This window comes from Elaeis guineensis, chromosome 5, assembly GCF_000442705.2.
Source record: "Elaeis guineensis isolate ETL-2024a chromosome 5, EG11, whole genome shotgun sequence".
Taxonomy (NCBI): domain Eukaryota; kingdom Viridiplantae; phylum Streptophyta; class Magnoliopsida; order Arecales; family Arecaceae; genus Elaeis; species Elaeis guineensis.
This window is the reverse complement of record NC_025997.2, coordinates 121,783,951-121,811,876: the sequence shown is the minus strand read 5'-3', so window position 1 is coordinate 121,811,876 and position 27,926 is coordinate 121,783,951. Positions and strand designations below refer to the sequence as shown.

General features: G+C 37.6%; 2 protein-coding genes across 2 annotated transcripts; one reads left to right on the top strand and one right to left on the bottom strand.

The window, feature by feature from the left end:
- Nucleotides 1-7,096: 7,096 nt before the first annotated feature.
- LOC105046073 (NAC domain-containing protein 2) lies at nucleotides 7,097-9,020 on the top strand. The gene is made up of 3 exons (XM_010924568.3): nucleotides 7,097-7,384; nucleotides 7,510-7,811; nucleotides 8,183-9,020. Exons 1-3 carry the CDS (start codon nucleotides 7,222-7,224, stop codon nucleotides 8,741-8,743), a joined length of 1,026 nt encoding a protein of 341 aa, XP_010922870.1. The 5' UTR covers nucleotides 7,097-7,221; the 3' UTR covers nucleotides 8,744-9,020.
- A 14,477-nt stretch (nucleotides 9,021-23,497) lies between these two features.
- On the bottom strand, nucleotides 23,498-26,132 carry LOC105046074 (gibberellic acid methyltransferase 2). Its single transcript, XM_010924569.4, has 3 exons — nucleotides 25,447-26,132; nucleotides 24,796-25,089; nucleotides 23,498-23,957 (listed from the first exon to the last, which is right to left on the bottom strand). The coding sequence occupies exons 1-3, from the start codon at nucleotides 25,990-25,992 to the stop codon at nucleotides 23,595-23,597; spliced, it is 1,203 nt and encodes a 400-aa protein (XP_010922871.2). The 5' UTR covers nucleotides 25,993-26,132; the 3' UTR covers nucleotides 23,498-23,594.
- Between the last annotated feature and the right edge of the window lie 1,794 nt (nucleotides 26,133-27,926).

Here is a 27,926-nt window from a genome sequence, read left to right as displayed (position 1 = left end):
GCTTAAATGAATCAATTAAATAGATTAGAAATACGTTAAGCATATTTAAATATATTAAATAAATTTTAAACAAATTAAATGGATAAAATTATAATTCGATTTAATTATTAAATAGGTTAAAATATGTTAAATGGATCAAAGGGCGAAACCTAAATCCAATTTATTTAATAAACAGGTTGAGATGGATTCATCCATTTACGATCTAAATCCATTTTTATCAAACCTAAATCTACTTAGAGCATAGGTCGAGCTGCCATCCTTATTGTGCAAGTTTGTATTTTAGTCCATACCGATTATTTGTCAAAAAAATTTTGAATACTTATATAGAATCAAAAAATTTAAAATAATATCTTTCGATTAGTTTTTTAAATAAGATCATAAATTATTGCATATATTATCAAAGCAAATCCGACCTATGGTCTATATGGACTAAAAGATACTGCAACATATGCCCATTTAGATTAATCATAAGGTGATTGTGATGTTTAGGATTGGATTTGAATGAATTTAAGTATTTTACTTGATAAGTACAAACGGGCTGACATAAAGAGAGTGTATAAGAGCTCGTATAAATATATATTTAATTTTATATTAATTATTTTTAAATAAAAAAATATATAAAAATTTATATGATGCATCTGATCTTTGGGGATATGAAATAAAAAAAATATATGTAAGAATTTGTATGGATGCGCCTGATCTCCAAGGAGATGAATCTGGAAGAAAAAACAAGGCTCCGAGAGATCCTCCCACCGGCATCACATGTGACACAAGCAGCTTAGCATGAAACGCCACGCCACCCTCCCCACAAGAAGCTTAGTACGAAAACCATAATTAATATAATATAACGTAGAAGAGTTGCATCCACAAGAAAACATTGGAAAATTCACAGTTTCGACCATCCTGCAAAGAAAAATATTTGCTCGGCACGCCGACAGCCCCCTATCGTTGACCCCAACTCTCGATCTGATCCCAAGTCCCACGCCCACCTTCCAATCTTAGGAAATTTACATAATAACAAAATTCCCATAAACAGCCTCTTGGACTTGTCGAATTTAACTTGGTGACCATTTTTGGTGCCATTATGGCGCGGCATGCATGAAAGAGAGCAAAAAAAACACAATAAATCATGCATGGGAGTGGATCAAGAGTGAAAGGTTGCCATCATAAACCCTTGGCATAGCAGGTAGTGGAATGGGTCAAACACTTGGAAGTCAATGTTTTATATGGGTTACGTTTAGCCACGTACACATAGCAACAAGAGATACGTATCAACATGACAATATGGCCAGCTAGCTTCGACACCAACAGCAAAGTATACGATGCACACGTGCAGTCTCTTTAGTAAAACACATGTATAGCAATTTCTCAAGATTAGGAAATTTTTTTACACCTCACAACATGATTATAACATGACATGCATAAAAACTATTACGTAGAACTAGTTGGGAATGAAAATTTGGGATTATAAAATATCTAATAAAAAGGGAAATGAAATCGTTTGCAGAACTCAATCTTTAATGTGTGATTACATTTTTAAGTCGCATGCAAATAGGAATATATGAGATGTTGTAAATGGCCGGCTAGAATTCCAAGTGTAGGTGCATCATTTTGGTTTCATACGTGGACGGTGGTAATGCCGGCCAGAGCATTGTTTGTTGTCTCCAAAGCAATGATCAATGAGTTGTCCATTATATCCTTTATTAGATATGATGCATTGCACTAGAAGGTATAACAGTCCATCTCTAGATTAATGCTAGCTCTCAAAATAACAAAACCTTTTTCTGATAATTTCACTGTCCTTTGCACATAATTAGTGGAGGTGCACAAATTCAAATTTCTGTATGAAAAGAGGAAACCGCTGAAGTGGTCCATGCGAAACACTTCACGTAGACATATAGGCAAGAGCGCCGGTGTTCAAAGGCTATTTTAATGTCACATTTCATGTTCTACCAAAAAAAGAAAAAAAAAGTCTATTTTAATGTCTTATGCGGCATATTAAATTTGGGAGGCAAAGAATAATCTGACTTTTCAAATTATTGTTCAGAGTTTCAAATTACTTTTAATGCGAGCTTCGACACAAGCATAGAAATACATTACTGTTCAGGACTTCAAAATTTCTTTGATAGCTGAGGAAAATTGCAGGTCTTTTATTTGTAAGTTCTGCATTCTCTCGGAGAACTTATTTTTCCAAGAAGCTTTCATCCTTTGGTTTCCTCAAGATTAATTTGGATGGTGCTGGTTTTATTATAAGAAATTCTTGTGTTGGTATGTATGCGGCAAGAGGGGTTAGTTTATTTGATATTACAGTGCCAATAGCAAAATTTTGATTTGCATGGGAAGATATATCATATACTTTAAAAATTCTGAAAATAACTTTTATTTTTTTTTGAAGGAGATTCAATGATAATTGTTAAATGATTATCTGGATCTACTTCATTTTAGATTGGTTCTCATCCACTTCGCCAAGATTATTGGAAGTTGAGTATACAATCTTGTGAAGTCATACATGTTTATAGGGAGATAAAGCAATGATGCGGATTGGATGGCGGCATATGTGGCCAATTATATGGGATCTATGTTTTGAATGACCTTATTAAATATTTCTACCAAATTTTCTAATATTTTATTTATTGATTAATTAGATTTTTTTAATCCTAGATTGGTTTAGTAAATCCAATTTAGTAAAAAAACAAAAAGAAATCTTCGTCTAGACTCTTGGCAACGAAACATTCCTATGATGTGCTTTGATTTTCACTTCAATTTGATGAGAGTGTAACTTATATATCTCCACCATCTAAGTTCTGCATTAACAGGTAGTATATATATAGGCTGACTGAATGCTTGCGAACTGGGACCAGGGGGTGGAGAGCTCGAGAGCTGTATCTTAGACGTGGGAATTTGTAAAGGGTTAGTCGAACAGAAGCAAACTCACCAACCAAAGCTTAGATCACGACAACATGCGTTAGGGGGTGGCCTAATTAATAGCCTATTGGACCCACCTATATTGAAAAACAAACCAAATAATTGGTATGTAGGGTTGAGGAAGTAGGAATCCTAAGTTGTATCCATTCCATTCAGGCTATAATTGCGCAAGGCTTATACAAGTTGGTCAACCATGATAGCATATAAGTGAAGATAACTGATGAAATATTACGAGAATCAAGACTTGGTTTGGACATATGTTGTTGGGTAGAGTCTGAATGCGAGTGAAAACATGAAGACAAAGGAAAACAGCTCAAACTTTATTCATAATTTTTTTAAAAAAATCTCACAAGTTGGTAATTTGATCTCTTCAAATTATTACCTTCTCTTAATTGTTACAAAATTATTAGAGAAGTATGTTACAAAATTATTACAGAAAAAGTATTAACTTTAATACTTCTTAATCCGTTCCACTAAAATCTCTCAAAAGAATTCAGAAGAAAATAATAATAAAAGTAGGGTCTAGATCCTATTTTTCTAACTAATGAATAACAAACTTAGTTTTATTTATGTTAGATAGGTTTGATGTTGCATACTTTATCTTCTGGTTGAAAAGGACACAACTCTGAAAATATATATAATTAATAGAAATAATCATGAAAAAATTAAAATTTTATAGAAGATAGATCTCAATTTTTATATTGGCTTTGTCTCAAACCACTTCATCAATTTCTATATTGACTTTGTCTCAAACCACTTCATCTAATTTTTTTCAGATTGAAAGATATATTCGATTAAAATCTTTTTAGAAAAAAAGTCTACTTTGATTCACCCATTCCAAAAACTAAATAATAGAATTTATCTTGATTGCTAGATATACCTCACACTTGAAGAATGGAACCACTCTGTAGAGTTTGACAAGTTATTTGATTTAAAAAATAAAAACATTTCAACTGGACATCGAACTTTGTCTAAGTCTTATAGTAGTCTAAATGATCTACATTAAGTTTGGGAATCCTCCGCATTAATGTTCTTAATGGTTTGGAGGCCCTTCCATATTTTTACATGAAAGAGGAGTAATGCTCTCATTGAAAAGAATATGACCACTAAAATAGTTTAATATTATATTTCAATATATCAAAAGTTTTTTTTTTAATATTGTTGTGGAGGTTATCTTTCATCCAACCCGACCATCCCTCCTTGGATTATAATCAAGCACGTATTAACAATCCGATGAAAGTATCTTGGACACTAGGGAGAAATCCAAGAGATTAAGGCAAAGTGATGTGATCAGTTTCTGTCCGATATCCGGATCGGCGTTTACTGATCCCAAGATTAAGATCCAGCCAATGATAGAAAATGAAGCCCAACAACATGCACAAACGCTAATATATTCAAGGCAAAGCCTCGGTTTTACTTCTATCTCAAGCCATCGGCCTCTTCAGCCAAGCAGGCAATTCTTGAAATCTCTTAACAACCTTCAGAATATAGGTATAACTTACAATCTTTGACACCCATGACTAACAATCCTGATTCATAGGTTAATAGATGGATTATGTATCTTAATAATCTGTCAGATCGTGGCTTAATAGGTCCTGATGGTCTATCAGATTTCGACATAAACAGTCTACAGCTTCATCTTTATATAAAAAGATAATGAAGGAACTTTTAGATAAGTTTGACTCTAGAGAAAAAAAATTATTATTATTTTTTTTCTCTTTCGATTGTTTCCTAAGCTCTTATTGTCTTAATTATCAGAGGTCTCCCATCGGATATACTTTACGTAGATTTTTTTTTTGCAGATCCATCGGCCATCATTAACAGTCTACATCTTTCTAGATGCCTATTTGATCTCTAACACACCATTTAATGGGGTTTGGTGGCAACAAATATATATAGTATGGTATTCAGACATCCCGCAGAATTAGTTAGCAGCAAAGCTGCATGTTCATGATTTTTTTTTTATTTCATGAATTTTTTTCTTTCCCCTCGTCAGATGTTACGTAACGTGACCGAAGATAATATATATATATATATATATATATATATATATATATATATATATATATATATATATATATATATGACAAACAATAGTGTGCATGCCAATAATCTTGGCAGTTATCTTCTTTCTTTTGAGTGTAGCGAACTTTGGACGAGTCGAGGAGCTATCGTCATCCAATTGTCAGCACCCATGCCAAGTCATCATCACTCACAACCTTGTAAAGCTCAATGTGCCACCAAATCCAAACTTCTCCAAGCTCCACCGTTGCTCTACACCCCGTTATATCCATCAACCTATCATGGTATACTGTGCACGAATCAACGCACGACACGCTCATGCTTTCTTTACCTATTATTCATTCGTACTTGGGGATGAGGATGACCCCTTTGCGCTTAAATTCTCATCACCACTTCACTGTTGTTTCGTATCTTTTGGTTGGTGATAGCTCCTCTTCCTTTATTAAGCATTAGCAAGCTGGCTTAAAACTATCCACATCCTAACTAATGACAGGCACTAATCCAGCTTTTTCTTAGTTTCGAGATTACTTGCACCATCCCCAAACTCCTTATTAGCATCCTAAGTAGTGATAAACACTAATCCAACTTTTAGAACCAGATTAATTGCACCTTAAACAGTGATGGGCCCCATCCGAGAGAGTACTGGCCGCAACTAAACAGGGTGCGCCGTTGGCGCCTCCAACTGGAGCCACGTGGACCGCCACCAAATTTGTGGGTTAGTGAAGGAAGCCGGAAAATGGATCTGGAAAAGAATTTTGTCTGGTAGGAGAACGAAACTTGGTCAAAGTTATTCCTGCCGTACGTGAGTTGATCAATTATAATATTCAGAACACCGAACACATACAAAGGACAAACCAATGTCGAACATCTGACGTATTCGATACCCTTGTTTTCTTTTTCTTTATAGAATAATGTTTATCCACTCATGAGGCATATTATCCATGCTTGGAAGGGGTACACGGTGAAACGACACCTCCTACTTTGTACTAGAATCAAAATTTTCTTTTGACGGCTAATTATTATTTGTCAATCAATCCATCTAACCTAAAACAGCTAATCTTTTGATGAGTCCATTGGCTAGCATGTATATAATAGTACAGTTGGTAATTTTATAAAAATATCTTATCCTTATTAAGCACACAATACATCCTATTTAGAAAGTTAATAACTTCTTCCTCAATTATGCTATCTTTGCGATCTTCTCTATCCAATTAATCAACTATCAAATTTAATCTTTTTGATGTATAAATCGATATAATTTAATAAAAAAATATTAGAGCTATCTGACACAAGTCTCTTATCTTAGTGGATGAAACCATTTCACTCCGAATATCGAACATGACCCTCCATCTAATCCAGTCATCCAAGAACTATAACAAATATTACTTTTAAACAGTCATGGCATGTTTTGCATACCCACTTGTGTGCATGCATGTTCTATGTTCTACAAGGTCTAGCTGATCCACTCGACGCTCGATGCTCTTTTTTCCTTTCCACGTGTCAACCTTGACCGTGGCAAAACGTTGTTATCCCTCCTAATCCCAGCTAACCAAACTAGCGTGCTCCATTAAAATAACATAACAGAAGCTAAACAAGGACACTCTTGGCTATTTGTGAACGTATCTTTATGCGGACAACTCTCTCGTCCTTGTAGCCAGAATCAATGCATAGTTCGGCTCGTCAATTGGAATTATCCCATCACTGCTAGAATCCGGATTCCAGTGTTCCCCTCGCTCGCAAACAACCCAAAATTACCTAATCCCTCCATCCAACGGTCGCAAACATTCGATTATTATAAATTATCTGAACATGGGACGTCTCCATTATAGAGTTCGCTTTTTGTTTAACTTGTTCTGAAGGGACATCAGAACTCGATCCCTTGCAACCCACGTCGAGCGGTCCGGATAAACAATCCGGCTCGCAGGACGACACGCGTCCAGGACACCTGGAAGCTAACGTCATAAAATACACGTCATTATCGGATCCATCTGTCAGCCTACCTTTCCTCCCTTACCATACTTAGAATAAAAACGATAAGCACGAGCCCACGTGGCAGGCCCAGTTAGCCCAGGGGCCCAACGAAGCGAGCATGACTACACGACAAAAATCTGCAACGATAAAACGACCCCCACATCCACTTCTCCCAGAAATTTCACCTCTTCTCCCTTCCCCCACCTTCTCTTCTTATCTCCCTTGACACCCATCCACCCCCTTCTCCCTACTGAGACCAAGGTAGAAAACTAGCTAAGCTTAGCTAAAAATCACCATCGAGCCATGTCGAACCCTGCGACATCGCTGCCACCGGGTTTCCGGTTCCACCCGACCGACGAGGAGCTCATCCTCCACTACCTCAAGAACCGAGCAGCTTCTTTTCCATGCCCAGTTTCTATCATCGCAGAAGTCGATATCTACAAGTTTAATCCATGGGATCTCCCTGGTTAGTAGCGACCTACGTTAGAGTTCTTGCATGTCAAGTTTTTTCAAGCAAGATACATGTGATCTTGCAGTGTAGTGATTAGAATTCCAGAATTGATATGGTGTCTATAATTGTTGCTTGTGTAGCCAAAGCGATGTTTGGGGACAAGGAGTGGTATTTCTTTAGCCCGAGGGATCGCAAGTACCCGAACGGCATTCGGCCAAACAGGGCAGCTGCGTCGGGCTACTGGAAGGCCACCGGAACTGATAAGCCGATCATTTCTAGCAAAGGGAATCAGAACATTGGGGTGAAGAAGGCCCTTGTGTTCTACCAGGGAAGACCTCCCAAGGGTGTGAAGACTGATTGGATCATGCATGAGTACCGGCTCGCCGATGCCCACAACAACAATATTTACAGACCTATGAAGCTTAGAGACACTTCCATGAGGGTAAGAGATCTTTGCCTACGTGAGAAAACAAGTCATCAAGGTTCTTGGGATGATTGCATCAAAACAAAAAGAAACAAAATTCTAGGGATGATAATCGCATGCCTCAGATTGTCTTTCTTGGTTTAACAATATTAGATATGCCCCATGGCAAGTTAAGAAGTAGATAAATCTTCAATTAATCACATAGAACAGTTCTACTGGATTTATTAGTTAAAGAAGATAATTTAAATCATTTTACAGTACAGTTAGTTTTGCTGATCTTATTAGTTGATGAGTGATGAACAGGGCAGGAATAAAGTGCAATTCCTCTGTTTTAGCACTGCATGCTTTTTCATCATAACTTACTTCCCCTGTTTCTGTTGCAATTTCAGCTGGATGACTGGGTCCTTTGCCGAATCTACAAGAAGAGCAACCACACCTTGTCGATGGATCGTCAACAAGAGGACATATCTGTGGAGGATGTCTTCATGCCAAGCCTAACAAACACCACACCACAAAACAACCCTCCCCACCTTCCCAAGTCTTGCTCTTTGACCGACCTCCTCGAAAATGTGGACTTCTCTGCACTATCTCAACTCCTGGAGAACACTGCTGATATCCCAAGTTTTCAACAAGATCAAGTTGTTCATCCGAGTTCAGACCAGCCATTCATCAATAACAGCAGCAGCAGCAATCGCAGCAACATTTTCATTCCACAGCTCTCCCAAACAGAGTCCCCTGTTTTGCCAGCTGAGAATGGTCTGAAACGCGAGCGAGCAATTGACAGTTGCTTAGAAGACGGCGGCAAACTTTCTCGCCCATCGAAGAGGCTCCTTAATTCAAGCATTTTTACCAACTTCGCCGGCCAGTTTGATAGCCCTCAGTACAATTTGTTAGGCCATCCTTTCTTCAATCAGCAATTGCTATTGAACTCTAACTTCAACTTGCGGTGACCTCACAGTTGTCAGCTGAATGAAGCAAGAACATGGAAGCTTTAATGATTAGTGATATTGCCCTTATTTTGTATAGGCTTATATGATTCAGATAATACATATTTAGAGAGAGAAAATTGTGAACTCAGATGGTGTCAAAATGAAGATGCCATTGAGTGTAAGTTAGAAAAGCTACAAAATTCTTGAAGACCATGTAATTGGCTGAGTTAGAGGAGTGGGTCTGTCCATATTCTATGTGGTTTGAAATGAAAACTTTAGTTATCACCTTCTTCAATAATGGTCAGAGGATACTATGGGAATCAAAATCTATTAATACATCCAATTATATGTGACCTGCCTTTTGTCCTTTGTTAATGGGTTACTAATGCATGATTGTACAATAAATGTACCTCAAGGAATGTATGCCAATCCTTATCTTGAAGGAAACCATTACATGGGTCTTCCCTTGGAATCGTTGGAAGATAGGGATAGGTTCGCATAACTTGGCAGAAGATAAAAGATTCTCTCAAGCTGGTCAGAGGATTCTATAAGAATTTGGAATATCCGGTCAGCCATCTATATGCAAATTAGTTACTTCATCCTCCATCTCTTGCGCATTCTTTGCTTTTTGGAAGAGATATTTCTTTGTTGAAAAGTCGTTCATGTGTTTGAATGTTGGTTGCAGCCTCAATTTTAAACATAATAAACTATAATAAACTTATGCATGCAAGAAAAGAGGATGCACAAGCAAGTGGAGATAAACTAGCTACTAAGATTTCTAAGAAGGTCATGCTAATGTGATCATATAGAATCCGACGGACGATATCATGACAAAAAGGCAGCGATGATGCATCTAGTTTACCTGTTCTGTTGATGAGGGTGGATAAAGTTGGATTATTAGATATGTTTTTATGCATGGTTAACTTTATGGCTTGCTGACCTAGCACGGATTCCTCATTAGAGTCAATAATTTGTAATTCTTAGTTAATGGAAGTTCTCTCCTTTCTCTCAACATAATAAGTACCTAATCAGAAGAAATAGAAGCCTTTTCATGCAATGAGTAGAGGGTTTGAAACAATCAAGAAGTTAAGAATCATGTCACAGCTCACAGTCTCTGACTTTCAATTGGCAGCACGGAATATTCCAATCAAATTCAATATAAATAACAATGCTTAAACCTAAGGAACCAAGGATGAATGTCCCACCAAGTGACATAAGTCATCTATGAACTTATTCTATATTATCTCGGCACCTGCTTTAGATAATCTAATTAACAAATTCCTCTCTTAGGGGTATCCTACGTGGAGTAGAAGTCATCAATGATCATTGCCTCAGGCACGCCGAACCTGGTTAAGTTTGACTAGACGACCAAACCAGTACGGTCTCAACAAATCATCCAATATTTTGTTCATGTGAGATGTTGAGGATCCAACACTGGTTTCCAGCAAGCAAGTGGAAGGCAATGTGAACGTAAGCAAAAACAAACGAAGAAAAATAGTTATTGTCACACATACTCTGCGCTTGAAATGGTAAGTTCTCACAGTGGATGCTCATCCAGATGAAAAGCCGGTTGGCATTTCTTGTGTCCTTTGCGTGTGGGTGACAGAGGCCAGCATGAATCATGTGCGAGTTTTGTGGACTTTGTGACTAGACGATCACATTAAACGCCAAGTCTAGCTATGGATAGGTTCAGTTCAGACCAATGCTCTCATGAGGTGGCTATATCATCAAGTATAAAAAACAGAGTTGCTAAGATATTGTTGTCTTTGTATCTATGAAATTCTCTACGTCATTAAATCTTCCATGGTCCAAACTGGTTCTGGTAGCTCTTTTTTGTTCTGAAAAATTCTTAAGATGCGCATCTTAAGAATTGCTCTGTTTTTGTTCTCGAAAAAGGTTAAAAGATCCCATAACTCAAACCGAGCCGCGAATAAACAAAACAGATTGTTCTGGTGGAAGGTGAGGTTTGAAGGCTCATAGTGGTGTCTTGAGGTGGCAGTGTTTGCATAGAAGTTAATCACAACCAGGAAGAGCAATTTTATCTGAAGGTTGAAGATTAATCACAATCTGGAGGAGAAATTTTAGCTGAAGGTTCTCCGTTGCATGCAACTCTTCATGTATAGAAAGTGAGTTCCTGGCCTCGTTTAGCTTCTGGGGCTTTTGGGCTCTAACGTTTGCTTCTAGTTATGTGGTTGGCTGGGTTGTTTGTGGGTCTGGGTTGCAAGCCTCCCTTCTGATGCTGTTGTTGTGACTCTTGGAGTTTGACACACTTGCACTTGATATCACTTGTGTATATAACATCCCAGTCTTATTGCAAAAGGAGCAAATTGTTGAAAAATATCTATGCATCAAATCTAATGGTGTACATGAACAGTTCAACTCAGGTGCGAACTTAACATGTTTGTTTGTACTTGTTAGTCACCAATCTCAACTTGAGAGGCTACTGATTAGAATCAAAACAATAGGTAGAAAGTGCAGAAACTGTTTGGTCCTTCAAAAGTTTCGAATATTCTTGAGAAGGAAGGAAATATGATATTCGTATGACAGCCTTGGGATCAAGAAATTATGATACATATTATGTATTTGATCAAATGAAGACTGAGAAATATGAGGCCAAGAGGCACGGAGGGCCTCGATGAAGCCGGGAATGATAAGTACATGTTGTGGAAAATGTCAAGTAATTGATAACTAGGGTTACAATGTGCAAGTAATCCAACAGGTAGTGTGCAAGTGTTAACAAAATTACCGGTCATGCAAAAGTAATCAAGACAATGAAGTGATGCGCTACACCGAATATCTGTCATTCTGTATAGCACTATTCCTAAGTCAAGACTGATGCCTAGGTCAAACATAAACCGCGTAGTAATCCTACGAGCAAATATATAAAACCTTGCAACACAAACATTATGGCAACATGTATCAAGTATTGCAGCAAACGTGATAAATGGAGTTCCAATCCACAGAATTTGATGAAGAATAGTTCAGCATGATATGGGTCGGTTGTGGTAAGAATCATGTTGCAAACCTTACACTTGCAACAATTAGCATCATAATTGGATCTCTGGTGGGGTCCATTTAGGACACTTATTGTGTCCCACAAATTTGCTTCAACAGTTTTAAGAAGGTTCTAAACAGTGAACTATTTGCAACCAAAAGAAACGTAAATCATTGCTAAAAGTCCACTAGTAGAAGAAGATATTTTCATGTATACAACTTTGTTGCGAGAAATATTCACTCTAGCGTTCATTTGACGGGCAGAAAGAAGAGACACAAAGCACCAATTGAAGAATCAAAGAATCATGTGAGCTCACCGCCTAACAAGATACTTCAATTTAAAAAGGTTCAGAAGAGGGGCTCTGGCCTCAAACCATAGTTGGGCCTTTCACAGGGTCTCATGTTAAACATTCAACAATCCTCAGCCTCCAAATAAGCCCATTATTTAGTACATATAAGGGACATGTAACAACTAAATACAGGACAGAGTGCAGGTGTATGATCACTTTAGTAGGCTTTGAGTCTCCCTGTATATATATGGATGGAAAATTAACTCTAAAGGTCACATGGAATTAATTTGTTGATTAAATAAGTATTTAGATATTGAGTTTGATATTAATATAATTTTGCTTAAATAAAACATTTAATATCTACATAAGAAGAAGCATGATAAACAGAAAACATCAAAGATCATGGCTGGAATGAAATGGAAGAATTTTCGATCATAAATAATCATCATCAAGCCAGGATATGGATGGATGGTACAGTTTTTTTATCCAAAGATTGGGTCGCCTCCTACATGGTGCTCTGTGGACCGATGTGGTTGATACTCTTCGTGATTTGAGGGATATTTTGTTTCTTGATTTTGTGGGATGTGCTCAAACTAGACTCGTATGATTTATCTAATTTATCAAAAAAAAAAAAGAAAAAGAGAAAGACCGGACAAAATCCTCTTCAGTAAACAAGTTGCTGATGTTGAACTCTGTTGACTTGAGTTTTTGTAAATTGTTCTGCTCCTATTGTTTCTGGTTGAATGTTGTTTCCTCTTTTTATTTCTTTGTTTTCTTTTTCCTCATTTCTGTGTCCTCTTCTTTCATTTTCTAAGTGAAAGATAGTTAGGCTTGGCCTAGCTTTCTTTCTTTTTTTTTTTTTTTAAAAAAAAAGACCACATAAATGATATTACAAATTATTTTCTCAAAACTAATTAAAACAATAAATCAAAACATTTGGATATTGACATGTATAGATAAGAAGCCACTGGTGTAACCACAAAAATCTCACAAATTCTGCAATGAAAGGCTGCCTGCTAGATAATAAGACCCGCTAAATCATTGGCCGTGTGCTTGTGTAGAATAATTCAGTTACATAAATAACTTGCAAGAGTTGAAGCATATATGTAGTGAGTGTCAAAATAGAAGGTAATTACTGTAACATGAACATGGCTTTACCACTCATGCTTGAAAAGAAAGGACTACATAGGTTGTGATGTTCCTTTGCATTTCCCTTTCTTCTGACTATTCCTACAGATATCTAGAAGTTCCTCCTTAATATCTATTTGCATAGGTCAATCATATCCTTTGGCACATGGTGGTCCTAAAGCATTCAAGGTTGACAGTCAAGACCTGCGAAGCTTACGGACAACCGAAGAAGTAAATGTTGCACTGATGTTGTTCTCATTTGCTTTTGCCCCTCCCAAGTTTCGCCATGCTTTCTCCACTCACAGCAGCATGGAGTGGCTCGTGAGCTTTGAGCTAGCTTGAGCCCTCTTTAGAGCTGTCAGACATGCTACAATTGCATGTGAGCCCACTAACAGTTCACAATGCTACAATTCTGCACTCGTTTCATTTTGTTTGACAGACAAGACTGCTTAAAAGTTTTTTGACTGCTACCTACCCCCTTGTTAGCTACCACATAGATATACTGTTTCCTACGGTTACCTAGTTTATTTTTATAAAAGAAAAAAGAAAAAGAAAACCTGGTTCATTGATTTTACTTTCCTCCATCAGGCTTCAGCTTTTGGTATATAATTTGCAAATTGTTGTTTTGAAGTGAGTTGGCTTCGGTTTTGTGTGTGTGTGAGGTAATTTGGTTTCTTAGTTCATATTGCAAACCATCTGTTTTCTTTAACATGACCCAAAGGTGCTGACTGGACTTGGAAGAATAACAAGAGTAAACTTCATGACATACATGAGACTAATGAGATTCTGATATTCAGGAAGGGTTTTCTATGGAGAAGCAGAAAAAGCAAACCATCTAGGAAGTAGATCTTAGCCACCCCCTAGATATCAATCTACCCACTTTTCTGATGTTATAGGGCTTTCAAGCAGAATTTCCCTTTCAAAGCTTTATATTGATAACTTGCCAATGATATATCCACTCTCTATTCACATGAAGACAAGTCCTAATCCTGCAACAGATTCAATGATAAGTGGGTTGCATGCATTTGTTCTCATGCCACTTCACCATTGAATGCCCACAACCAATAGGAGTTTGGGCATGGGCATTCTGTTCCAAAGGCTACAACCACTGCGGCATCTGCCTCGAGTCTTTGCAATGGAAAGGGATCATCTTTCTTCGAGAAAATCCGCAGCGGTCATCTTGGCATGGCCAGATGATCGACTGAAGATGCCGATTACAAGCGACATGAGATGCGTCAAACAGTTACTCGAAACGATTGACTACGATGCAATGTTCCATAAAGCATAAGCCCAGTGATGCAGGGTGCATCATGGACCACCAGGCAGGTACGAAACGAATGGCCAGCGCAGCATGTAATGAATTATTAGCTGTTGCATGGCCTTTTAAGGCTACTCTCCTTGTGAAACCTGTAGATCGGGATCCAGTTCAGGGTTTTGCCAGTGGTGTCATCGCAAGCTTGGGATTCTATCCATGCTTGCTTAAAATAGAAAAAAGTTCGTCTTGCCATTATGGTAGTGACATGCCATGTGAATCAAGCTAACAAGTGCTGAAGAAACACAATTTACAATCACATTATATCTTTTCTACTGTAACAGTGTAAGTCTAAGGAAACAGAGCTTAGGGCAGTATGGTCAGCACAAACATAAAAACATGTGGCACATGAGAACTAGTTGACAGTTCTGGAGGGGTTGAGAGGTGCTAGGCACTTAATATCCACATGAGCTTGAGATTCATCCATAAAGTTGGTTGACAAGGATGTAACCAAATCTCAGTTCAGTGTGACCAAATGCAAATTAGAATAAACTTAAGGCGACAGTATGCTTGCCATGTTTTCGATCATTCGATGACTGCAAAAGTTGTAGATCAAGAGTATATGATTCATGAATCCCACATCAAGAATGCTTCCTAAACCACAAAAACTGAAGGGCTATTCATTTATTTGTCAAAAGGAGGTAGAAGGCCTGGGATGATGACCATGAGAAATACAGACTCCAACTTGGGGTGTATCAGCAGTGATATTGCAGGGTCGTCCTTCTCCCACATAATTTACTGGTGCTGGAATTCTATGCATTTAAAATTTGGTCAGTGATCCAAGTTAGACTATGATGGAGCTTCAGCTGGAGAATGAAATCCAGTAACAACTGCAGCAGCCCAAGCTGGAAAACAAGTTCTATCTCTTTTCACTACTGTTTGCCTCATCTAGATCTGGAGAGGCTTAGGCTACATGTTGATATAGGTCCTAAAAAGTAGATAGAAAAAAGTTCTGCTCGACAGATGTGAAGCCCAGCTTCCTGTTTGAGCACTAGGCCGTGCTGGGATGGTTGATAGTCCCTGTTCCTTCTCTTACTCTGCCAAACACTGCTTTTTTGGCCAGCGAGATGTGTCATGTGAGTGGATTTTTCTCTGACTTGGAGATAAACCTATCCATGAAGAGGGGTGGAATAGATTTATTCTCTCCCACGTGATAGTTAATTACCATATTACCCCTCACTCTTTATGAAGCACAAAAAAGGGAGGGTGTGGAGGTGGGGTGGGTAGTTTTGTTTGTGATGAAAGATAAATTATCATAAAATCTAAAATATATTAAATACAATATATTCTCTTTCTTTATTTGCTCCTATTTATTCTCCCAACCAAAGATCAAAAGATGCTCATCCCACGAGAGAGCTCATATCTTTTTGAGCCGTGCATCTCTAAAGTGGAGCTTTGTGCCGTTTGAGTAGGTATCATTTACGTGAGACAGGAGTTGCAGATGAAGAACATCTTCATTGAGAGTGATTCTACCATTGTCATCGATTGATTTCGAGACGAGACGAAGCATCTCGAAGCTCATCCGCTCATCCATAACATCTGAAGGTTCCTTTGTCATTTTACCATGACACCGGTTCAGCACATCTTTGGAGAGGTGAATAGTATCAAGAATTGAGATGCATTCCATTAATTATTTGACTTGGTTAACACCAAACCAAGTCCTAATGGGACTCTTTTTTCCCTTCCAACTGTCGCATCTGCAGGGCATATAGGGTTTTAAATAACCCACCCATGGGTTCACGGTTTTTTCCTCTCAAGCGGCATCCTAGACTCCCAATGGTTCACGACCTTGCGGCACAGCACCTCCTTTTATTTTCTTTCTCCAATTTCAGATATAGGTATATATTGACAAAGAGAAATTTCTAGATGTATGGGGTTTTGAAAAATTTTGTAAGTGTTTCTCCTCCATTATAATCTTGATAGTGGAATTACTCACCTTCGTCTGTGAATGTAGGCATATTACCGAACTATGTTAAATCCTAGTGTGCTCTTTTTCTTTATTTTTCTTTGCATTATTTTTCTTTTGGATTTATTTTTCGTCAATTTAATTTATTCTAACAAACTGGTATCAGAACTATTCTATTTTCTCGATAGATTTCGATGACGATAAAGTTTGAGATCCAAAAATTTGATAAGACCAACAGCTTTGCATTATGGCAAGTCAAGATGCGTGTTGACTGACGCAACAGGGATTGCAGAAGATACTGTTGGAAAAGAAAAAGATGTCCGATTCATTGATGCCAGAGCAGAAGGAGAAAATTGATGAGAAAGCTCTTACGGCAATACAATTATGCTTATCCGATGAGGTATTGCGCGAAGTCCTAGATGAAAAGACTACTACAGAGTTATGGCTTCAGTTGGAGTCTCTCTACATGACGAAATCTCTCATCGACAAGTTGTATTTAAAGCAATGTCTCTTCATGTTGCGCATGGCGAAAGGTATCTCCATTAAATCGTATTTAGATGAATTTAGTTCTATTATTATCGATCTCCATTCGATAGATGTTAAAATCGAATAAGAATATGAGACCCTTTTATTATTGTGTTCTTTATCACCCTCTTATAAGAACTTTCGTGAGACCTTCTTGTTTGGATGAGATACTGTGTCTTGATGATGTCAAGTCCTCCTTACTTTCAAAAGAAAGGATTGACATGCAGATAAGCAATAAGACATGTGCAGCTTCAAGAAAAGATTTGGTTGCTAGAGGGAGGTCTCAAGAAAAGAGTTATGGCAATAAAGGTATATCCAGGTCAAAGTCAAAGCATAGAAATCTGATTTGTGGTTATTGTAAGAAGAAGGGTCACATAAAAATTGATTGTTTCAAGCTAAAAAATAAAGAACAACAGAAGAAGAATGATGACAAGCATCAAGGTCAGAAAAATACTAATACTGAGGCAGAAGCAAGTGTTGCAGCAGGAGAATCAAATGATAGCGACATTGTCTTCATAGTTACGGAAGGGATCATCAGATATAAGACCGTTAGGCATACTCCATAGCAGAATGGGATAGGCGAATGGATGAATAGGATTCTTTTAAAGTGAGCTCGGTGCATGCTCTCTAATGCTGGCTTGGCGAAGAGGTTTTAGGCAAGGCGATTTCTATGGCAAGTTATCTGGTAAATCAATCTCCACATTCGGTTTTGATTGTAAAACTCCGGAGGAGGTATGATCTGGTAGCTCTTCTGATTATTTTAATTTGTGAATATTTGGCTATCCTGCTTATGCTCATGTAAATGAAGGCAAGTTAGAATCCAGAGCTAAAAAGTATATTTTTATTGGTTATGCATTAGGGGTTAAGGATATAGACCGTGATGTCCTGAATCATCTAAGTTACTTATTAGCAGAGATATCACATTTGATGAGTCTGTTATATTATATCCTAATCGTGTTTCTTTTGATAAAATCTCGAGTGTTAGGGAGTAGGTGAAGATAGAGATCAATGGTATAATTTAGTTGCAAAATTCTTCTCAGTCTGAACAGGTTCAGTCATCAGACACCTTAATTAGAAAAATCTCATAATTTAAGAGGCAGAGTATTGCTACAAGTAGAACAAAGAGATAGATCAAACCTCCACAGAGATATAGCTATGAGGATTTGGTTGCTTATGCTCTTTCAATGGCACATAATATAGAAGAAGATGGCGAGCCTTCCACATACAATCAAGCTATTTCTAGTACCAGTTCTATAGAGTGATTAGTGGCGATGAATGAAGAGATGGAGTCTCTTCATAAGAATTGCACATGAAAGTTAGTAAAACTACTTACAGGCAAGAGAATTGTTGACCGTAAGTGGATCTTCAAGAAAAAGTACGAAATCCCTAATATGGAAGATACAAGGTACAAAACTCGTTTAGTTGCTAAAGACTATAGTCAGGTAGAAGGTATTCACTTTAATGATATTTTTTCACCCATCATTAAGCATACTTCTATTCATGTTCTTTTATCATTGGTAGCCATGCATGATCTGTATCTTGAGCAGCTCGATATTAAGACAATCTTTCTACATGAGAATTTGAGAAAAAAATTTATATGAAATAGCCAGAGGGATTCATTGTTGAAGGAAAGAAGGACCATGTTTGTCTGTTAAAGAAATCACTTTATGGCTTGAAGCAGTTTCCTTAACAATGGTACAAGTGGTTCGACTCTTTCATGATAGGTCATAGATATTCTAAAAGCAAGTGTGACAGTTGTGTGTACTTTAGAAAACTTGCTAACGGATCTTTCATATATTTGCTGCTCTATGTCGATGATATATTAATTGCTTCCAGTGATATAGTTGAGATAAATAAGTTGAAGGTATTACTGAAAGGTAAGTTTGAAATGAAAGATTTAGGTGCTGCTAAGAAGAACCTTAGAATGAAAATTAAGAGGGACAGAAAAGAAGAAGTATTGCATTTGACATAGGAGAAATACATAGAAAAGATTCTTCAACGTTTTGGGATGATAGATGTAAAGCCGGTGAGCACTCTCCTTACGGTGCACTTCAGACTTTTAGCCGCATTGTCACCACAATCCAATGATGAATCGGAGTATATGTCACATGTTCCTTATTCCAGTGCTATTGGGAGCATTATGTATGCCATAGTTTGCACACGACCAGACATCTCCTATACAGTGAGTATGGTTAGCAGATATATGACCAACCCTGATAAGACTCATTGGTAGGCTGTTAAGTGGATTCTGAGATACCAAAAAGGTACCACTAGTACTTGTCTGGAGTTTGAGAGGTATAAAGATGGTGTGGTTGGATATGTTGATTCAAATTTTGCAGATGATCTAGATAGGAGGAGATCACTTTTAGGTTATGCTTTCTTTATTGGTGAATGTGCAGTTAGTTGGAAAGCTTCATTGCAACCCATTATGGCTCTGTCTACAATCGAGGCGGAGTATATCGCTATGACAAAGGGTGTGAAGGAAGCTATATGGCAACAAGGCTTATTTGAAGAGCTTACTTCTAGTCGGGAGTCGATGGTTATATATTCAGACAATCAGAGTGTTATTCATTTATCTAAAGATCAGATGTTTCATGAAAGGACAAAGCACATCGATATATGAAGTTTCATTTCGTTCAGGATGTGATTGGAAAACGCACAGTGATTGTTAAAAAAATTGGTATTGTCGACAGTCCAGTTGATATGATAACGAAGCCTCTTCTAATTGCTAAGTTCAAGCATTGCTTGGACTTAATTGGTATCTACAGCACTTGAGGATATCTTTTGGGGTATTTTGGTGGAGATGAATATTTTTTACTATTTTACATTTACGAGTATTTTTTTACTTTGAGGAGTGCATCTATGTTGTCCGAGTCAAAAAGTGGAGATTTGTTAATTGTTTGACCCAGTCAACACCAAACCAAATCCTAATGGGGCTATTTTTTTCCTTCCAACTATCACATCAGCTGGACATATAGGATTTTAAATTACCCACCCATGGGTTCATGGTTTTTTCCTCTCAAGCGGTGTCCCAGGCTCCTAGTGGTTCACGATGTCGCAATGCAGCACCTCCTTTTATTTTCTTTCTCCAATTTCAGATACAAAAATATATTGAGAGAGAGAAATTTCTGGGTGTATAGGGTTTTAAAAAATTTTATGAGTGCTTCTCCTCCATTGTAATCTTGATAGTAAAATTACTTATCTTCACCCGTGAACGTAGGCACATTGCTGAACCACGTTAAATCCTAGTGTGCTCTTTTTCTTTCTTTTTCTTTGCATTATTTTTTTTTAGATCTATTTTTTATCAATTTATTCTAACACATTCTTTATCGCCAAGTACATTGAAGATTGAACCTGGTATCAAGAAGACGCTTGCAAACGGACTCTGTGGAATATTTTATATTTTAATTTTTTAAATTGTACTCACATAGAATGATATGATCGTCCCTTTGTATTGAGGAAAAAAAAAAAAGAATAAGCCCATCCTTTCTATGTTTCACAAATTTTATATCTAATTCCCTCCAAATATACCCTGCAACCGAGTGCAACTCAGAGGCTGGCGCCTCTGAGCTTAAGGTCATTCAGATTTCACCTTGTCAACAATGTATGATGATTGCCGTCAAGGGCAATATAACCAGGCAGGTGAACGTTACTACGTAATGCATGTTAAGGCTCAAGGACAGAAGGTACCTGTTGATGCTAACTATAAGCCTGTTTCATTGAGATTGCCTTATGGCTTAGAAGATGAAACAATTTAATGGCGTACAATCAGTAGGCATAGGTGTTTTCGAAAAAATGTATCTCACGAGCTATAGAAAGATAAAATATTCTTCATACATTTGATGTTGCTGTTTTCTTTAAATGCCATATCCATCCTTAACTTATTTTAATCACCAACAATATGTTGGTTCCCATGTGTTGCAAATATCATAGACATCATTCTATTTATTGAGAAGTGTGGCTTTAGCTCACAGTAGGACTGATCCTGTAGCTTCTCTTTGCAACCAGCATTAATTATGACACTACCATGATGCAAACTCTGATCCTGATGGAGTGATGGATTTTTCTTAACAATTCTTTTTCCCTAAAAATCACGAGGAATTGATGAAGATGCTAGATTTTTTGTGAGAATAGAGAGGGACAAGATCCTAGGGCTACTTACCAAAGTTCCTCACATAAATGCATGTCCACTTCTACTTGAAAAAAAAAACTGTGACTTAATCTAGTTCGGTCTAGCAAGCTTAAATGAATTCAAAGTTTGCCTAAAAGAGGTAATGGACCTTAGTTCTGATGATGTGGTTTTGGTTGTTGACCTCTATGGTCCAGACAAAACTACATTTAGGCCCCAATCACTATCTAATGATTGATTTATTCAAATGACGTGCAGCTTAAAATCATAGGGCCCAAATTATACCTCTTTAGATTAGTATTTCTTGCTGTTATCATCAATATACCTCCAACATTGCCAAGCCATATTATAGATTTTATCTTGATAATTTCTGTCATAAAACAATCACACTTTTATGTCCTGGCCTTGATGATCCTCTGAGTCTGTTTTCCTTTTAAGACTTTAAACACATTTTCTTTTCCAAATTAGAAAATTATACTCCTCTCTCTCTCTCTCTGCCCCCCTCCCCCACCCCACACAGGGGGCCTACCTCATAGGAAACATGTCACGGGGGGAGTAGGAAGGACAGCTGGGCCTGCCGATGCACCCTAAAGTCATGGGCTCTAAATAACAGATCCGATGTGATGGCTCATAGAGTGGCCCCCACCAGAATCGTCATTCACTAATTCCACCTACCAAGTCTGGCACAGACGATCGACCACCTCTCCCAAAACCATCCCCCGTGTCCCTAAACATGACTTGTCCCTTAAAATTAATATTAAAAATTTTAATTACAATAAAAATAATCTATATACATGTCAAATCTATAAGTTTACAACAAGACGCCTGCTGTAAATATTTTAGGTTGTCATCCACTTAATTAACAAGCATTTCCCTCATTCAAACTAGTAGGCTACATCAAAGGAGCCAATTGTGGAAGGAAACAGTGCGACAACTCTTAAATTGGAAGCTTGGCTACAGTCCATGGTTTGTCTGCTTTGAATGGTAAAACCTATCTTAATCTCGAGAAAAAGTAAAGATGATGGTGATGAAAGATCTCCTTGAAATGTAAGGTAGGTGGTACAATACTATGTAAAGCTTGAAAAGTTCCTAAATCTTACGGGGTCGAATTCAACTCTCTTAAGCTCCAATGAGGAGGAATTTTCTTGTGGTCATTCAGTTCGACTCCCAAGTACATCACGGCTAAATGTTGTAAACTATAGAATATTCTAGCAAACGACCTGTGACTTCTTCAATGGTGGCATGACCTCTAGATGGTTCATGCACAACGGGCCTCGTCAAAGTTGCTATATCCTTACCCTCACTTAGTCATGTCGTTGGGATTGGATATTGGCAAGTTTTATAAAATGGTAGTGCTCCAAAAGCGCCTAACAAAATTAATTAAGATGCATTTGATTAGTCATTAAAAAAATATTTTTTTTATTTTTTAATTTTTAAAAAATAAAAATTAAAAAATAATGTTTGATAACATCATGAAAAATAAAAAGTAAAAATCAAAAAATTAAAATAATTATTTTATATGCAAAGCAAAAATTTTTTGCTTTTCAAAACTTACTTTTCTGCTTTTTTTGCTTTTCCACGTCTAAAATGTCAAACCAAAAAATAAAGAGTCCGAACTCTTTTTCTTTGTGGAGCTTTTCACCTCCTCATTCTCTTTTCCCTTCTTTTTCGAACCCTTCTCTTTCATCGAACTTTTCACCTGCCATCTCCAAACATTGATTTTGCTTTATAGCAATATGGTTATCAAATATATTTTTTATTTTTTTATTTTTACTCAATAGTAAAAAAAAAAAAATATATTTTTTAAAAATAAAAAATCAAAAAGTATAAGCAAACACACCCTGAGGAAACTAGTTACAAGAGAGCTAGATCAATTACCATGCCAAGATTCTTCATACGGAATCACTTGGGTAATGATTTTTTTTTTTTTCTTCTTAAAAGAGTAGGACGAGAGGTGATTGGAATATGTATATATATATATATCTTTTCTTAATCTATGGCTTGAAAAACATAATTATGTGTAATGTCCCAGTAACTATAATGAAGAAATGTTTCTTTCAAGTAGGCTCAAATTTACATGATTTGGTATTTCGGACGAGCACTTGAAACCCATTTCTCATAGTTTGAGGTAACAAAGGAGTTATTTCATATTATTTGAGGATTCCTAATTCAAGAATCAAATTCTCTACAGTTTGACAAGCGGTAGGATTAATTTCTGTTGTAGAGTCACCATCAGCTCTCAATAAGAATGTCATTTTTCCATTGAATTTAGTCGGTAAGTTGGTTGAGATGTTGTTCTCTATTTGATGGTTGTCCTTTATGGAACTATGTATTGGAATCCAGACCATGATAACAAGGAAATGAAGCCAAAGTTTCTCTACCACTGTCCTGTGGTTGATTCATTATGGCCCATAAGTTTAGCTGGAATTATGTACTGTAAAAGATTTCAAAGACTTTAATTCTCCAAAGAAAATTCTGAAACATAGCTTATAAATATATTATATATATTTTGGAGCAAACAAAGACTGCTTATATGGTAACAACCATATGCATGGAATCTTGGGACCTTTTCCTTGGATTGGGGACTCTCACTTCCTAATTGCACACACAACAATCACTCCATAGAAGCAAGTTTTATGGAGCATAGCAAGGTCTTCTGCGACCCTCTTTTCGAACCGCTTAAACAGCTCCTCTGGGAGGATTTGCCCAAGGTGGGCCTCGACAATTGGCTTCAGTGTTGCTCGTACCAGATTGGCTTTGGCACGGCCATAGGAAACCGGATCCCTGATCCACTCTTCTTGTTTCTCCTTCGAATGCTCGCTGATTCTAAAAAACTCCAGTTGTTGGATCTCAAATCCGGTACAACGATCGAATGCTTTCTTAATCTCTTCTGTGCTCCTCATGTAAGCAGGGATGTTGAACATGTCTCGTGTCTCTTCATCAATCAATCCCTGTTGAAGTATAGCAGATAAACATAAGAAAACAACTTAATTGGCAATAAACAAGATATCCAAGTGGTTTTGCACCGGGTTTTAAGACTATATGCTTTTGGTTCTTGCAATCTTTTTGTTTTCATTTTGAGCCTATTGGCTGTTTTATTACCTTTTCATTCTCTTAATGAAAGTGGGTTAGGCCCAGCCCAACTCTTACCTCAACAATAAAGAAATAAAGTTAACAAGATTAATTTCATGGAGCAAAAATACCAACACTTTTAGTGCAAATAGTGCTACAAATCATGGTTTTATATCATGATGAAATGTCCTGTCCCAAGTGTCGGGAAGAGACTATCCCATCAATGTCTCGGTATCCTGATCGGCATATCCTGAGACATCTCATTTTAAACGTTAGCATGATATACTCGTAGAAAAACAGGGAAGGTCATTTCATTGGATTTAAAACCTTACCCGAGTACTTATGTTTATTGAAAGAGTTACCGGAGGTCCTTAGTCTTCTAGTGAAATCTGATGAGCTCATGAGACGGGAGATGTGACACTATGACGCAAGAGAGATTTAGAGCAAGGATGACACGAGGACATCAACAGGTTTGGAGGCCCAAGTTGCAGAAGAAAGCACAAAACCAGCACCAAAAAGATCCCCTGCTCACACAGGAAGTGCAAAAGCCTACTCAAGAGTGAGCTCCTACCAAGTCCCAAAAACAAAAAGGTGGTACATCCTGTTAATGATATGGGGATGGGAAGAAGAGAGGTGTTATGCCATGCTGGTTTTAAGGTGCAGGGAGGATCTTTTATGTTGAAACTTGGGTATCCCCTATGCTGGTAGTATACATACCTCATTCAACAGGTCTTCCCATGCCTCATCCATGGAGGTTGTGAAGGGGTGTTTGGCTCTCGTGTCTGGATCGCTTAACTGGTTCTCTGGCTGCTGCGAGTCCGGCCTCCCTGCCATCAGTATGAAAAGCATCCCCCCCTCCACAATCTCTTCTTTTCGGCACTGCAAGAAGGCCGTCAAGTCCTCTTCTGACTGCTTTGCATAGGCCTCGACTACTTCCTTCTTCGCTCCATCTATCCAAGCTCGACCTTTGTTCCAAGATGGTGACTGCTTATCTAAAACGGCATCCGGTATCTATTCACTCCAAAGGAAATTACTCTTAGATTTTGTGGAAGAAAAAGATGGAGGGAAAATAATCATAATATGGTTCCTGCTGCAAACTTTGGTTCTGTTAGAAAACAAATAGCCTATAGAACAGTGAGAAAAGAAGGCCCCATTAAAAAAAAATGTTCACAACAAAGTTGCTAGCGTGCAAGAGGTACTTGAAAAAAGAAATGCAAGTACAAAATCTAGCACAGATCAAGTTACCATACAAAGTTGCTAGTCATGATACAAACTTATGCGAGAACTTCAGAACACTAGTCTACTTTATGAGAGAGTGCCTACCATAAAGTAAATACAAAGTGGAAAATGTGAAAGGTTGCACCTCACCTGAGAAAGCCAATGCAAGGCACTAAGGCTCACGACCATATGAAGTTTCCCTTTGGAGAACAACCGCTGATAGAAGGAACCAGGCACACCTGCTGCATAGTATGGCCTCTTCATGGTATCGGTGAACGACGCCAGCGATCGGAAGAGTGAGTTGAAATCATTGGATGGGAGATCGGAGAAGAAGGCCTCAAACTCGGGCATATGATCAGAGTCTTCCTCATAGCGCTGCCTCAGGCTCCGGACTACCAACTCCATTGTTGACAGCGTGTTGTGCCCTGTGGCACAGCCCAAGTCTGCAATCCTAATAGAAGGTTCGCCCTGGAAAAGTTTCATGGAGCTTATGGCCCCTGCAAGCATTGGCTTACATAAGGCGAGGGCAGATGCAGAAGCCTCAGAATTTTTCGCATAGCTGCCGTCATGGTCTCCTCCTTGCATACAGAGTATCCTATGGAGCTCTCTAGTCCAAGTTTGGCACTGGTTGCTCGTGTACATGTGTTCCATGTTTTCTTTCTTGGCAGCGACACAGACTAATCTCGTGGAGTCCATGCGTGACCTCTAATGATTTCTTTTTGGGGAATGGGGAGCTCTTAGGAGATGGCAATGAGGAGGAACAAGAGCATGGAGAGGGCAAATAGGGAGATGGAGGTGAGGGTAAGAGGGAATTAAGGAGAGCGAGTGATCTTAGAACTCCTAGTCCCTGCTCTCATGGTGCACCTCACCTAAAGAAGCTTGCAATATATAATTGGTGGTGGTACTGGTCCCACTTTTGAAGCATAGAAAAGTCATCACAAAGAAGATGAATGATTCTTCTTCCTTTTCTTTTTCTTTCTATTTATTTATTTGTTTATGTGAAGAGAGAAAAAGGTCCGTAAGATATTAGTTTGAAGGCAAAACAAGAGTTATAACTTCGACGTATATTTCCTAGTATTGGCTTCCTATTTATACATTTCCAAAGGAATGTAGGTTGTTCATGTTGTTTTTTTTTTTTTTAAAAAAAAAAAGAAAGTGTTTTACTCTACTTGTATACTTTCCCTTCCTCTCTTGATTATTTTTGGTATATAAACCATTAATTTGGCTATTACTCTTTTTAATATTGAACAGGATGCCTCCAATATCTCATAGGGTTTTATTATGAGAAAACTGATTCTGTCCAACATGCTTACAGAATCAGATACTAATAGACAATTTTTGTCATATAAAAGAACAGTGGACCATGTGACTGGATGAAGAGATACCATCCCATTTTCCTTGGCCCTTATCTTGAAAATTGTTGTCAGCTACAAATATTAAAAAGTAAAATTGCAGAGAATATATAACAAAAAAATATTAAAACCGCAATTCTTAGTCTGCAGCTTTATTCTTGCCTTTGTTTATTTTCCACTTCTAATCTATAAACAATTCTGGGACTAGAGTCTTCCTGATCTAGATGGTTGGATATGCTACATTGTGCTCGTTGGTTTCCTATAGTGGAGATAAAGGAAGAATAAGATCCTAATCATTCTTCTTTAAGGACAACATAAAATAATAATAAATCAAAGGAAACCTTTTAAATGGAGTGCTGAGGTAAGGAGATCTTCCACCTCCATAAAATCTGATCTTCTCTCTAAAATTCAAGATCTCAATCAAAAAGATGAATTGTCCCCCCTTTCTCCCACGGAAAGAGACTGTAGAAATCTTTATAGAGGTCAACTTTTACAATTCCACAAAGATAAGGAAATTTATTGGAAGAAACATGCCAAAGTCAAATAAATCTGAGAGGGGGACAATAATGCATGCCAGCTTCTTCCATAAAGTGGCTAATTTTCACCAGAAATTCAATTGGGTCTCTCATCTCAATTAGGCCGGTCGAACTCTTCTTCACCATGATCAAATCCTCAATACCTTTACTTATTACTGCAAAGATGTTTCTGGGAAACCGTTGGAGCCTTTCATTGATCTTGATTGGAGGAATCTCTACTCTCTTCTTTACCTGGACTTAAGCCCCTTAGGTGTCCTTTTACTCTTGAGGAAATCAAGAATGCTATGTTCAGCTTCAAAGGGAACAAGAGCGCGCCCTGGTCCCGACAATTTTACAATATATTTTTTTCTAAAAGTTTTGGGACCTCATTAGCCCAAATTTAGTTGCTCCCTTCTAGTAGCTCCATTCAGAAAACATTAATTTGGCCTGATCAAATTATGCATGTCTAACTCTCATTCTAAAGTCAGGAATGACTTCCTCACCTTCGAATTGTAGGCCAATCAGCTTGATATATAGTTATGTCAAAATAAGCACCAAAGACTTGGCTACACGTCTCAAACCTTTTTTGAATACTCTAATTGATCCTACACAAATTGTCTTTATTAAAGGTAGGACGATTCTTGATAATATCTTATATGCCTATAAAGTAATACATCAATCCAAAAGAGATTCTGAGGCCAATCTAATTTGCAAATTCAATTTTTCAAAAGCTTTTGATAAAGTCAATCAAGACTATCTTCTC